We start from the raw sequence: 12,771 nt of genomic DNA, 5'->3' as shown, positions 1-12,771 counted from the left end.
GGCAAGGAAATAAATTCTTCTTATGTGTCCAGGAAGGGGAGAGGTTAATGAGCGCTGGAAATATTGCTGAGCATTCATTTTATTTATCACAAATCTCTTCTGTAATACCAGTGTAGGCGATCAGAATATGCCACTCCAAAATATGCCACTTTGGCATAAGGATTATTTTGATCTAGAGGCAAATGAGAATCAGTAGATGCAGAAATGAAGCCTTCTTGGAGCTTCCTTTATCTGACTAAAAGCAGAAACTTCTGAAAAATGAGGACTGCCATAAATCTCCTCTCCTGGGGAAGTTTTATGGCCATGAAGATGACGGAAAGTCAGCCAAGATGGACCTGCACACACAAACCTTGCTCCATTAGTTTCTCACATATATTTACCTTTCCATGGTTTGCCACCCTTGAAAACCTAAATTCCTTTTCTTTTGTCTTGTCACTTCTCTACAAATTTATGATTTTTTTTTAAAGATGCTATATAAGCCCAAGTTCTAAGCACCCCTTTGAGTTATTCTTCATTGAGGTTTCTTTTGCGTGATGTGCACTGCATGCATTGATCTACCGGTTTTCTCTTATTAATCTGTCTTTTGCTAGTCTAATTTTACAGGGCCCCAACTGGAGAACCTAGGAAGGTAGAAGGAAAGAGAATTTTTTTCCTCCTCTATACCGATATTAAGTGGCCTCTGTAAGAATATTGCTTTTTCTTGCCATGTGCCAAGCAGTAAGGGCAAAACAAATGTAACTCAAGGGGAGTGGAAAATCGTTTTTAGAACCACCTTCTCTTCTCCTGATACCTACTGACACTAATGGTTCTGGAAACTAGATGTTTGACTCCCTTTCTAGCTTATGGCTTTTATATAAGTTAATCAAAGCTTTTGAAGGAGCTAAGGAGAGGTATTCAAGGAAAAATAAGTAAGACCAGGGTTCACTAAGGTTTGGGGGGTGGTATATTTGGATCCATGAGGATCTATTCATACCTCGGTTTTTTGGTGGCTGGCTTTGGATTCAGCCGACATAAGGTAGAGTGAGAATGAAGAAGGAAATAAAAATATATGGGTGTAGGAGGCCATAATGAGAATAGTACAAGACCAAAGAATATTCTGGGGAGACAGAAAAAGACTTTTTGTTTCCTTATTCTCCAGCAAAGGATCACCTTTGAAATCCTGCTGAATTAGTGTGACGGGTGTTAGTGAAATGGAGATTGGGGGGCAGGCTAACATTGGATGACTATTTGTAAGAAACTTGACGGAAGGACTAAAGACAGACCCACATGTACACACACACACACACACACACTCACGTACACACACACAGCCATTATCTCTGAGCCATGGAAACAGGGAGTGAGTCGGTCAGTGTGAAAATCATTCCTCTAAGGACATTGTTGGCTGACCCTTGGTTCAACTTCTTGTAGGATTTTGCATGTTCCCACTGACAGTTATGAAGTGTGGAATCATTAATATTCTGCTTGCTGACCCAAGGAATCCTCAGGAAGAGTTTCAAGCTGTGTGGGCTCTTTGAGGAATGTGATACTAGTCTAGCTTCTAATCTTCACGTCATATGCAGTATTATTTGGTTTGAGTTCAGTTAACTTTGGTCTTTTTAAGCATTTGGACTTGGAGATCACCAGCTTTGTTATGGTTTTCAGCATGCAAGTAGCAAAGATAGAAAGTCTTGGACTGATGGTTCAGCTGCAGGGATCAGGTTCACGTGCAGGACTCAGAGGAAGGCAGCCTCTCAGGAAAGAGATGGAAATGTTGGCACAACATGGAGGCACGTAGCTCTCCCTCACTCTTACTCGTCATTCCCAGGGGCTTCTTTACCCATGTGGACAATGCTCGTTTCATAGACCAAATATGTGAATGTATATACAAATCCAAAAATCTCAAACCTAAACAAAACAATGAATGCCATCCATTCTGGCACCCTTTACTACTGCCTTCCTGTTAGAAAGTAATACCTCTGACAGAGTTGAAATATATACAGTTAGATGTGCAGAGAAAATTATAACATCTTTATTTTCTATGATCAAGTTAATCCATTTCAAAAGTCCCCTTTCCGCTGGAAAGCCAGGCAGGGCTGAGGAGAGGGAGGGATGGGTAGCACTTAACATTTATTAACATCGTCTCAGTTTCTTCTGGTTTAGTGTTTTTCAGCTAATTCAATCTCTTTGGAGTAAATGTTCACTGTGCCAGAGTTCCTGCCTTTCCCCCACTCCTCCTCAAGATGGTGTCTGGGTATACAAGGAGGCTTTATGTGACTTGCGAGTCTTGGGCAAAGGTTCCTGAATCCACGTGAGCAAGTCCTTGTGTTGTCCTCTGGTCTTCTCTGGACTGTCTGCTGTGGTCTGATCCCTCCTGTGCTACCTACTGCAGGACAGCCAGCTTTGTCAGGGCTTTGGGGCATCATACTGGCGCCTACTCCTGAAGTTCAGGCCCCAGTTGTTTGCCTATGGGTCTGAAGTCCCTCTGTGCACAGAAGCCTCTTTATCCAAATCCCAGGCCTGGACCAGCCCCATACATCTATACCCATGCCCTACCATCCACCTTGAGACACAGCAAACTTCTGGATCTCTGCATGCTACACTCACCTGTATAGAGCTTACCTGAAGAGCTGCCCCCACCCGCCCTCTGCCAGTGCAGTGCTAGGACTTCTGTGCCATGCTGGAGTTGGTGCTGTGTGGAATAAGAGGCTTCTTCTATGCTACAGGCTTATAACCTCCCCCAGGCTGTGCCTGGTGAAATAGGCCACCAGCCCAGATGACCTTGGTTCATCAGACCCATCTGTGTCTTTGTACTGTTCCACCAAAAACACTGACATCTGAGCCCTTTGCTCTACCTTATTTTCATTGCCTGCCTCCTCCTCCACCCAATATTTTACTTGCCAGAAGCGATGGGCTTTTTCTTACTTCTTGTCTGGTAGGGTCTTCCTTCCTAGAAGCACTAGAGCTTTGCTTTGATATATAAAGGTAACTTAACAAGTTGCCTTCCTCTCTCAAAAATGCCTGCTTCTTCAGTCTATGGTTTTACCAAAGCCTCAAAAAGAAGTTAGTATGAGCCTCAGAGCTGAACATTGCCCTTAGTTTAAAATTGCCCTTAGTTCTTTGTTGTGTGTATGTGTGCATGTGTGTGTGAGTATGGCGAACCCCTTGGTCATCTGGTGAAGCCTGTGGACCACTTCTCAAAATAATATTTGTAAATGCGTAAATAAGGTATAGAGGATTACAAAGGGACCCAAATACATTAAAATGATATCATCAAAATATTAAACAAATTTGTGACATAGTAATATATATGCTTCTCTGTTAACACATTAAATAAGAAGACCTCATAATTACCTTAATTTAGTAATATGACAATAGTATTTGATATTTCAAGGTATCTGCAACAACTGAAATATAATATAAAAATAACTGTGACTTTTATTTTATATTATTTTTTTTGTGAGGTGATTGGCCCTGTGCTAACATCTGCCAGTCCTCCTCTTTTTTTTTTTTTTTGCTGAGGAAGACTGGCCCTGGGCTAACATCTGTGCCCATTTTCCTCCACTTTATATGGGACGCCGCCACAGCACGGCTTGCCAAGCAGTGCGTCGGTGTGCACCCGGGATCCGAACTGGCCAACCCCGGGCCGCCGCAGCGGAGCGTGCACACTTAACCGCTTGCGCCACTGGGCCGGCCCCAACTGTGACTTTTAATGGTGACAAAGTCACAAGTAGTGATGTTACTGTAGGTTTCTGACCAGATTCATGATGGAAGGAATTTGTAAATTTCAACGATAGATTAGTGAAAAATAAAGAAGAAAAATTTTTCCTATTTAATTTCATGCACCCCTTAATTCTATCTCTGGACTCCTTGAGGGTCTAGATCCCTGTTATGGATGGTAGTATCTGCTCTCTGTATGAAGGGATGGATGTTATTGGGTGGGGAACTACAAGAAGAAAGATTTATAAGATACGAAAATACAGCTGAAGATATTTCAGAAATTTTCTCTTTTAGACACTCTTCTGGGAAAGAATTATTGATCCATAAGGTCGAAGTGTGGCATAGTTCAACATTTTGTATTTTTCTCTTCTCCCCACATCATCCATTACCCAGTTATCCAGAGTGGTTTTATCATTTGATGCTTTACTTAGTATTTCACTGACACTTTATATTTGCCCCGTGTTTTAATATAATTTTTGCTTCTCAAGTATTGCTTTTGAGTAAGAATGTAAAAATGAGAAATCTAGCTCTTCAAAGGGAATAATTGAAGAGATGGTGTTAGATTCTTTCCATCGCCCTGATTAGGAGAACCTATTATACCTAGCAACTAACCAACAAATCCAGCTTTTGATCATCTTGTTTTCATCAAAATATTCAATGCTGGCAGTATTTATCATGTACTGAAGTTATTGTGTGTATGTGTTTTATTTTAGTTCTGCCAGCTAAGCCTGAGAACATTTCTTGCATCTTCTACTATAAGAAAAATTTTACTTGCACCTGGAGTCCAGAGAAAGAAGCCAATGATACATGGTACATAGTTAAGAGAACTTAGTAAGTACAGAAGCTTGTGTGCTCTCAATGGGAGTAAGAGGGGAGGCAGAGGCTCCTGGCTCATTCATGGTTCAAGTCACTTACGAAGTAAAATGTTTTCTCAATTACAGCTTATGGGTGACCACATTATGCATCCAGTGGTTGGGGTGACATCTTGGCTACTTGCAGCCAAACTGACAGGATCTGCAGCTGCAGAGGGAGGGGGAGTATAGCTGCATAATGACCTCCTCCTAGAGCTGCCAGATTGGCTGAGAGTAGTCACCAGTGATAAGCACAGTGGAAAAATCTGTTTATTGGGCCGACCCCCTGGCGTAATGGTTAACTTTGGCATGCTCCACTTCGGTGGCCCAGGTTTGAGGGTTTGGATCCCAGGCATGGACCTACACCACTTGTTGGCCATGCTGAGGCGGCAACCCACATACAAAATAGAAGAAGATTGGCACAGATGTTAGCTCAGGGCTAATCTTCCTCAAGCAAAAAAAGAGGAAGGTTGACAATAGATGTTAGCTCAGTGCAAATCTTCCTCACCTCCCCCCCGCAAAATCTGTTGATTTATTATATTCAACTATATTCCTCCTCTTTCCAGAATGTGTTATAAAACTGTCCATTCTTCATGGATTTATATATAGTGAATAGGGTTATAGACTCAGAACTAAGAGGCAGATTTACCTCAGTCTGCCACTAATTTGCCGTGTGACGCCTGTCAAACAATATTCTACCAGGAGAGTGATGCCCAGTTTTTCACTACCTCAAGCATCCCTTTTTATTCTAATTCTATTATCATCTAATTATAAATGTTTTATTGTAATTCTAGCCAAAAGCTAGATGTTTTAGTGAGGGATTTTTTGAAATTTTTAAAATAGCTCATGAAATGTCCCTCACGTTCCCCTAGGAATAAGGAGGCCAATGCTGGGAACTATTGAAAGATGATCTTGAAGTCTTCTCCATTTCAAAAAGAGAGTCTTTAGTTCCAAGTTTTTGTTTTGTTTTGTTTTTGAATACAAGATCTCGTATATATTCCTTTTTTTTTTTTTCCACTCCTCGGAAATTGGTAACTGGTGTTATAAGGGAAGACCACGTCATGTTTTACAGTAGAAGAAACGGAAAAAAGTAAACGATGTTCTTTGCAGCACTGGTATATCAATGAGTATGTCAGAGAGATGATTTAAAACAGGGGTCAGCAAACGTCTTCTGTAAAGAGGCAGGTAGTAAATATTTTAGACTTAGAGAGAGATGGGTTTCTGTCAAATTACTCAACACTACTGCTGTAGCAGGAAAGCTGCTATAGACAGTATGTGTATCAATGGACCTGTTTCCCAATAAAACCTTATTTATGGATACTGAAATTTGAATTTCATATAATTTTCACATGCCACAAACTATTCTTCTTCTTTTAATTTTTCCCCCCAACTGCTTAACAGTGTAAAACCTCTTCTTAACCTGTGGGCCATACAGGAACAGGAGGTGGGCTGTATCTGACTTGCAGGCTATAGTTTGCCAACCTCTCCTTTAGAAAATAAGGATGATGAAAGCCCAATAATCCATGGTCCAAATGACTTATCTTCTCCCAGACTTATTGGTTTTAAGTCCAATGTTGAACAGGAAGTACCAGTAGAATGAAAATCTGGAACCCTTAATAGATTTACTCCTATTTTTCTGTTTTAAAGAGTCATTCTCACCCCCCACCTCCCTTCCAATGCTGCCTATAGATTGTCATTATTATCACCAGCTGGTCATGTAGAAAAGCAGGAGAACCCTGGGTGTCCTCAGGCCTATGCACAACCCCTTTTGATAACCCCAGGCCTGCTAGGCTCTCCAGGTCTCTCAGACTGACTTGTATTTTTGTGAATTTATCACTGAGAATATCTCTTCCAGGCGGAATGAAAGGATTTCCTCGTGGATAGTCAACTCTGAGGGTAGATTACGGTGGATCAGTGGTATGAACAAAAAAAACCTACTTATGCCCAGAAACAATAGGGATTGATTTTTCCTTAGGGAAGAAAAAGAGGAGTTTGAATGCCTTCATGAAGGTAGTGGTTTTTGAACTCAAACTTGAAAGAGCCCTAGAGGTTCAGAAAAGGGGTGAAGGGATATTTCTCAAAGGTTACAGCATGAATAAATGCAAAAATATTCAACTATAGTAATAGTACTAATAACAACAATAATATCCTACATTTAGACTATGTGCCTGACATTTTAAAAGTACTTTATGTGTATTCGCTCATTTCATCCTTATAACATCCCTATGCTATAGGTATATTACTATTCTCATTTTAGATATGAGAAAACTAAGGCACAAAGAGGTTAAGAAATTTGCCCAAGGCACAGGGTTAATAGGGGCAAAGCCAGGATTCAAACCTGGTCTGCTTCTAGAGTCTGTGCTTGTAACCACGACATAACATTACCCTGGAGGCCGTTTCTGCACTGCACAATAACCATAGAAAACCCTTGAGGTCCTTTCTACTTTCAAAATCTCATGATTTTATATGTCCAAGCTCTGCTCCCTCACCCACTGACCCAGCGAACACTGGCACCTTGCAAGATGGGCCTCCTTTTCTGTTCTCAGCCTACTCCATCTCCTACATAATCCCCAGAGCCATGTGGACTATAGCTACACCTACCCACCTGATTCCTACCAATATGTGTACTTATTTTCCTTAAGTTACAGCTTGGTAGGGTTTAAATTATCTATCTATCTAGGAAAATAACTTTAATGAGTTTTCTGAAAACAATATATACCAATGGCAAAAAATTCAATCTGAAAAATATAAAGAATGTAAAAAAATCACCCAAAATCCTACCACCAAAGGTAACAACGTTAACATTTTGATGAAGATCTTTCCAGACATCTCTAAGAATAGTTATGTAAATATATAAGTTTATGTAAATGTGAGCATTCTGTACATAATATGTATCCTGCTTTTTTACACCAACAATTGAGTGTATCTTTCCATATCAATAAATACACATGTATTAAAAACTATCATTTTAAATTTTATTTATGTATTTACCGTAATTTATTTAACAAATCCTCTTTGATTTTATTTTTTCTTTTAAGAATAAGTTCTCAAGGCTAGAATCTTGGATTTTTGGGGGTCTATTCATCATTTCTTATCAATAGGAAATGCATTATGAGCTTTTGATGGACTCAGGGTTCCAAGGAGGTCTCCATGGTTCATAGCATCTCAGGTAGGCAGGAAGCAGGTAATTTTTCTCTCTCTTAGGAGGTGAGGAAGGAATTTGGAGAGAGGGGCACCAAATTCTGAATTACGTAGTTTTCAAGAGAAACCCAGAGTGAAACTGACAAATGCATGTTTAATATATTAAGTATGGTTTTGTTTCCAAACTGCTGTACTAAACTCACATTGTATCACTTTTTCCTTCAAAGCTGTTATGGACGTAAAAGTGATCATTGTACTACTGGTAATTCTACAAGTACAAATCGTACCTCATGCTCTTTTTATCCTCCAACAATAACAATACCAGACATTTACACCATTCAAGTGGAAGCTCAAAATGCAGATGGTATAATTAAATCTGATACAACAAAATGGATATTAGCTACCATAGGTAAGTGTCATGTGATATTCTTATATACTTTCATTAAAAGATATCCCCCTCTTTTTTCATTTTAAAGAGATATCTGTGGACTCGAAAGTAGACTCAAAGCTCAAAGATATAGTAGGTGTGTGTTATGGATACACAAAAAATTTGTCCTCTTATTGAAGAAGGAAGGGAGAGAGAGAGGAAGGGAGGGAAAAAGAAAGGAAGGAAGGAAGGAGGGAAGTAAGGGAAAGAAGGAAGGAGGGAAGGAATTGGTCAATGAAAAAAAAAGGCATGAGAAGAAACATTTTTGCTGGTCCCTGATTTCCTCTTGCAGTTTGTACCATAAATGGTATTCAAAGAAACAGAGTTTTCCCCCCTCAAAACATCATTGCTCATGTAGGAAAAGAGAGTAAAAGTCTTATTTTAAAAAATAATCTCACTAATTCTTACCTTTTTAATTCTTTTTCAAACACTCATTTTCACCATATTTGTTTCAACAATTTTCACATTTCACCAATTACATCTTTATTAAGATATAATTCACATGCCATTTAAAAGTTCACCTTTAAAAATGACAGTTCAGTGGGTTTTAAAAATCATAGTTGCAAAGTTGTACAAACATCACCAGTATTTAATTCCAGAACATTTTCATCACCCCCAAAAGAAACTTCATACCCATAACAGTCAGTCAGTCAGTCCGCAGTCCCTTACTTCCCCCTTCCTCCAACCTTTGGCAACCACTAGTCTATTTTCTGTCTTTATAGATATACCTATTTTTGACGTTTTATCTAAATGTAATGATACAATATGTGGTCTTTTGATGTGATTTCTTTCACAGCATAATGTTTTCAAGGTTCATCCATGTTGTAGCATTTATCAGTATCTTAGTCCTTTTTATGGCTGAATAATATTCCACTGTAGGGATATACCACATTTTGTTTATCCATACATCAGTTGATGAACATTTGGGTTGTTTCTACTTTTTGGTTATTATGAATAATACTGTTATGAATATTTGTGTACACATTTTGTGTGGACATATGTTTCAATTCTCTTAGATATATACCTAGTGAAATTGCTGAGTGTATGATAACCCATAAGATAACTCTATCTTTAGCTTTTTGAAGAACTGCCAAACTTGACTAAAGTGGCTGCATCATTTTACATTCCCACCAGCAATTTATAAAGGTTCCAACTTCTCCATATCCTTGCCAACACTAGATATCACCCATCTTTTTGATTATAGCCATCATAGTGAGTGTGAAGTGGTATCTTAATATAGTTCTGCTTTGCCTTTACCTAATGACTAATGATGTTGAGCATCTTTTCATTTGCTAATTGGCCATTTGTATATCTTCTTTGGAGAAATGTTTGTCCAAATCCTTTGCCCATTTTTAAGTTGTGTTGTCTTTTTATTGTTAAGTTTTAAGAGTTGTTTATATATTCCAAGTACAAGTTCCCTATCAGATACATGATTTGCAAATATTTTCTCCCTTTCTGTGGGTTGTATTTTCAATTTCTTTTTTTTTTTTTTTTTTTTTTTTTTTTTTTTTTTTTGTGAGGAGATCAGCCCTGAGCTAACATCCGCCAATCCTCCTCTTTTTTTTTTTTTTTTGCTGAGGAAGACGGCCCTGGGCTAACATCGGTGCCCATCTTCCTCCACTTTATATGGGACGCCGCCACAGCATGGCTTACCAAGCAGTACTTCGGTGCGCGCCCGGGATCCGAACCAGCGAACCCCGGGCCGCCGCAGCGGAGCGCGCGCACTTAACTGCTTGCGCCACCGGGCCAGCCCCATTCAATTTCTTTTTTTTAATTGAGGTCACATTGATTTATATCATTATATAAATTTAAGGTGTACATTATTAAATTTCAACTTCTGTATAGACTGCATCGTGTTCACCACCAAAAGTCTAGTTGCCATCCGTCACCATACACATGTGCCCCTTGACCCCTTTTGCCCTCCCCCTACCCCCTCCTCCTCTGGTAACCACCAGTCTGTTCTTCATACCTATATGTTTGTTCATCTTCCACATATGAGTGAAGTCATACAGTAATTGTCTTTCTCCGTCTGACTTATTTCACTTAGCATAATACCCTCAAAGTCTCCCCATGTTGTTGCAAATGGCAAGATTTCATCTTTTTTATGGCTGAGTAGTATTCTATTGTATATATATACCACATCTTCTTTATCTATTCATCTCTTGATGGACATTTAGGTTACTTCCAAGTCTTGGCTATTGTCAGTAATGCTGCAGTGAACATAGGGGTGCATATATCTTTATGAATTAGTATTTTTGTATTCTTTGGATAAATACCCAGAAGTGGAATACCTGAATCATATGTTATTTCTATTTTTAATTATTTGAGAAGTTTCCATACTGTTATCCATAGTGGCTGCACCAATTTTACATTCCCACAAGCAGTGTACTAGGGTTCCTTTTTCTCCACATCTTCTCCAACACTTATTTCTTGTCTTTTTAATAACAGCCATTCATAATCAGTGATGTTGAACATCTTTTCATGTGCCTGTTGGCCATCTGTATATCTTCTTTGGAAAAATGTCTGTTCATATCCTCTGCCCATTTTTCAATCAGGTTTTTTGTTTTTTTTGTTGAGTTGTATGAGTTCTTCATATATTTTTGAAATTAACCCCTTGTCAGATATATGATTTGCAAATATTTTCTCCCACTTGGTGGGTTGTCTTTTCATTTTGTTGATGGTTTCCTTTGCTTTACAGAAACTTTTTAGTTTGAGGTAGTCCCGTTTATTTTTTCTTTTGTTTCCCTTACCTGAGGAGACATGATATTCAAAAAGATGTTGCTAAGACTGATGTCAAAGAGTGAACGCCTATATTTTCTTCTAGGAGTTTTATGGTTTCAGGTCTTACATTCAAGCCTTTAATCCATTTTGAGTTAATTTTTCTGTATGGTGTAAGATAATGGTCTACTTTCATTCTTTTGAAAGTGGCTGTCCAGTTTTCCCAACATCATTTATTTAAGAGACTTTCCTTTCTTCATTGTATGTTCTTGGCTCCTTTGTTGAAAATTAGCTGTCCATAGATGTGTGGGTTTTTTTGTGCTCTCAATTCTGTTCCATTGATCTTTTTGTCTGTTTTTCTGCCAGTACTGGGCTGTTTTGATTACTATAACCTTGTAGTATACTTTAAAATCAGGGAGTATGGTATCTCTAGCTTCGTTCTTTTTTCTCAGTATTGCTTTGGCAATTCGGGATCTTTTGTTGTTCCACATAAATTTTTTTTTTAATAATTTTATTTATTTATTTTTCCCCCCAAAGCCCCAGTAGATAGTTGTATGTCGTAGCTGCACACCCTTCTAGTTGCTGTATGTGGGACGCGGCCTCAGCATGGCCAGAGAAGCGGTGCGTCGGTGCACGCCTGGGATCCGAACCCGGGCCGCCAGCAGTGGAGCGCGTGCACTCAACCACTAAGCCACAGGGCCGGCCCTTCCACATAAATTTTAGAATTCTTTGTTCTATTTCTGTGAAAAATGTCATTGGGATTCTGATTGAGATTGCATTGAATCTGTAGATTGCTTTCTAGTTCTTTATGTCTTCTTCAATTTCTTTCAACTATATCTTATAGTTTTCAGTGTATACGTCTTTCACCTCCTTGGTTAAATTTATTCCTAGGTATTTTATCTTTTTGTTGCTATTGTAAATGGGATTGTATTCTTGATTTCTCTTTCTGCTAGTTCGTTGTTAGTGTATAGAAATGTGACTGATTTTTGTATGTTGATTTTGTACCCTGAAATTTTACTGTATTTGTTAATTGTTTCTAATAGTTTTTAGGTGGATTCTTTAGAGTTTTCTATATATATAATCACGTCATCTACAAATAGTGACAATTTTACTTCTTCCTTTCCAATTTGTATCCCTTTTATTTCTTTTTCTTGTCTAATTGCTCTGACTAGCACTTCCCAATACTATGTTGAATAAGAGTGGCATGAGTGGGCATCCTTGTCTTGTTCCTGTTCTTAGAGGAATAGCTTTCAGTTTTTCACCACTAAGTATGATGTTGGCTGTGGGTTTGTCATATATGGCCTTCATTATGTTGAAGTACTTTCCTTCTATATGCATTTTATTGAGACTTTATATCACAAATGGATGTAGAATCTTGTCAAGTGCTCTCTTTGTATCTATTGAGAGGATCATGTGATTTTTATTCTTCATTTTGTTAATCTGGCATATCACATTGATTGCTTTGCAGATGTTACATCCCTGTATCCCTGGAATAAATCCCATTTGTTCGTTGTGTATGATCTTTTTCATGTACTGTTGTATTTTATTTGCTAATATTTTGTTGAGGATTTTTGTATCTATGTTCATCAGTGATATTGGCCTATGATTTTCCTTTTTTGTGTTGTCCTTGTCTGGTTTTGGTATCAGGGTAATGTTGGCCTCATAAAATGAGTTATGAAGCATCCCATCTTATTCAATTTTTTGGAAAAGTGTGAGAAGGATAGGAATTAAATCTTTGAGTGTTTGGTAGAATTTACCAGAGAAGCTGTCTGATCCTCAGCTTTTGTTTTTTGGGAGATTTTTTTTTGTTTTTTTTTTTGGTGAGGAAGATTCACCCTGAGCTAACATCCATTTCTAATCTTCCTCTTTTTTTGCTTGAGGAAGATTAGCCCTGAGCTAACATCTGTGCCAGTCTTCCTCTGTTTTGTATGTGGG

At 38.5% G+C, this 12,771-nt stretch overlaps 1 protein-coding gene across 1 annotated transcript in view; it reads left to right on the top strand.

Moving 5' to 3' along the window:
* Positions 1–12,771, top strand: part of IL31RA (interleukin 31 receptor A) — a 76,941-nt gene that overhangs the window by 21,359 nt on the left and 42,811 nt on the right. Inside the window, exons 3-4 of the mRNA XM_058564067.1 lie at positions 4,413–4,530; positions 7,919–8,100. Of these exons, the coding sequence (XP_058420050.1) occupies positions 4,413–4,530; positions 7,919–8,100 (300 nt within the window). The remainder of the gene's footprint in view (positions 1–4,412; positions 4,531–7,918; positions 8,101–12,771) is intronic.

Source organism: Diceros bicornis, chromosome 20, assembly GCF_020826845.1.
Source record: "Diceros bicornis minor isolate mBicDic1 chromosome 20, mDicBic1.mat.cur, whole genome shotgun sequence".
NCBI lineage: Eukaryota > Metazoa > Chordata > Mammalia > Perissodactyla > Rhinocerotidae > Diceros > Diceros bicornis.
Note: the sequence above shows the minus strand (reverse complement) of the source record. Positions and strands in the feature narration are given on the sequence as shown.